Below are 2,078 nucleotides of genomic sequence, written 5' to 3' on the forward strand. Positions count from 1 at the left end.
TGTCTCTGGAAAAAAAAAGTCCATGGAGGAAGGGAGTTTGTAAAAGCAGCAAGTCAAAGTGACATTTTCCCGGATACCAAGCCCTTTGTTCTTTAATACTTCAGTGCCCATTCTCTACTTTGCCAATATATGTCTCCAGTTACAACTGGCCAACTTTGAGAACATCATTTACTGCCCTCCCCTCCCCTCCCTCACTGTTCTGGGCATTGTGCTCCTTCACTTGAATTCACCCCCAATGAAGCTGAATGCATCTCTCCTCCTCCCCTCTCTCCCACCCCCAACTTCTACCCAGAGAGGCTGACTTAGTTCTTCTGAATAATTTGAAATATTAATTCTCCTGGACTTTTCTCTTTCCCCACAAGATCCCCATCAAGCCAGTAAAAACAGTGAAATCAATTTTTGTATCTTAACGCAATCATTAGCTGATCATACAGATAAATATATGCAAAAGAACCAAAAAGGATTGTCTTTTTCATTTGAGGATAATCTCCAAAAGAAACTTTGTAAAAGGCAATGCTCTGGCTTCCCAGTCCTAGAAATGCCTTTCTATCACACCTAGAAAGTCATGGTTAGGTGAGATGCTTCTAAACTTAAGTTTGACTTCATTTCCTGTACCAGACATGATGCTTCTGATAAGAGTAACATGCAAGTGGTAATAACTTGAGTATATCTCATGCTGTCTGCATGGCTCTCAGCTAATTAACCAGATGTTCTGAGAGTCTTCATAAGAAGATTTTCATGAATCAGTAATTATTTTTAAATGGGTCACTTATAGGTCAAATAGTGGATTATAAAACTTCTTTAAAGTAAGAAAGAGCACCATTCGGGAAAAGCTTTGTAAAGAGTAACAGTCATCATTGATTCTGCCTTCCTTTTGCCACTTACCTTTATATAGCATCGTCCGGAAGTCTTTACCTTCCCAGTAGCTTATGTTTACTCTCGTGAAAACATTATATTTTTCTGGATAATGGATTTCAAACAGGACTCCTGTTTCAGGAGAAGGTTTATAATCATATATTGAAACACTGGTTACAGGTAGAGGTTCTATAGAAGGGAAGTAAATGGAGACAGGGGAAAGGAAGAGGAGAGAGAAAGGCCATTGTCAATACTTGAAGGTACCAAAGTACCAAGGATTACACCTGCCAGAACTTCCTCAGGTTTTTACTCTCTGTGAGCACTAAACTCCTTGGTACTCATGAGTTGAGTGTTCTTAACAGTAATTAGTAAAGTACATTTTATATGGTTCTTTCTGCTTTTCAAAGAACTTTCATATTTATTTTTCCAGTTGCCTTCTGTAACAATTCTGAGACACAGGAAGAGCAAATATTAATATGTCTATTTAACATATAAACATAATGATAATTCAGAGACTTTAAGATACTTGCCAAAGGTAATTTAACAAGTACGTGGCAGTCTATATCTCCAGATTCCTAATTTATTTTTCATTTCTTCATGCCAAGAAAATTTGATATTAATAACAGATCAGTAACAATAAATAAATTTTGGCTCTGACCAATGATAAATACTTATGCGATCATTTATTTCTTTATGTGAACTTAGTACTTATTTTTCTATATTAAGTATAAAATTTCGAACCATCCAATGTAGTAAAAATTATAGCTTGTGGTGTTTATCAAACCATTCTTTCTACAGAAGTTTAAAAAAACATTCATTTCTACTTTATTTGAGTTGTTAATTCATCACAAAATGTTAAAACTACTCATTTTTTAAAAACCACAATTGACGTATGTCTGCATCTCCTTCACATCCTATCTTCCTGCAAAATTCATGTAAATAACAGAACTCCCACACTTTTGAAGGAGCTATTGGGCAAATTTTACTTATATTAACTTTATTAAGAAAATATTTTAAATAATTTGGTTTGGAGTCAATTATTATATTATTGAACAAATAATTTTGGTTCAAAATTTTAGAATTGAGAGAATCCTTGGACTTCTATAGCCTAAATTAAAGCAATACCTCCAGTTTCAATTTTACATTTTTTTTTTTTTTTGAGACAGAGTCTCACTCTGTTGCCCGGGCTAGAGTGCCATGGTGTCAGCCTAGCTCACAGCAAC

The 2,078-nt window shown here is 34.9% G+C and overlaps 1 protein-coding gene across 1 annotated transcript in view; it reads right to left on the minus strand.

The window, feature by feature from the left end:
• PTPRO (protein tyrosine phosphatase, receptor type, O) overlaps window positions 1-2,078 on the minus strand; it is a 271,543-nt gene that overhangs the window by 107,836 nt on the left and 161,629 nt on the right. Inside the window, 1 exon segment of the mRNA XM_012662778.1 lies at window positions 798-1,044. Within this exon segment, the coding sequence (XP_012518232.1) occupies window positions 798-1,044 (247 nt within the window).

This window comes from Propithecus coquereli, unplaced genomic scaffold, assembly GCF_000956105.1.
Source record: "Propithecus coquereli isolate 6110/MARCELLA unplaced genomic scaffold, Pcoq_1.0 Scaffold78, whole genome shotgun sequence".
NCBI lineage: Eukaryota > Metazoa > Chordata > Mammalia > Primates > Indriidae > Propithecus > Propithecus coquereli.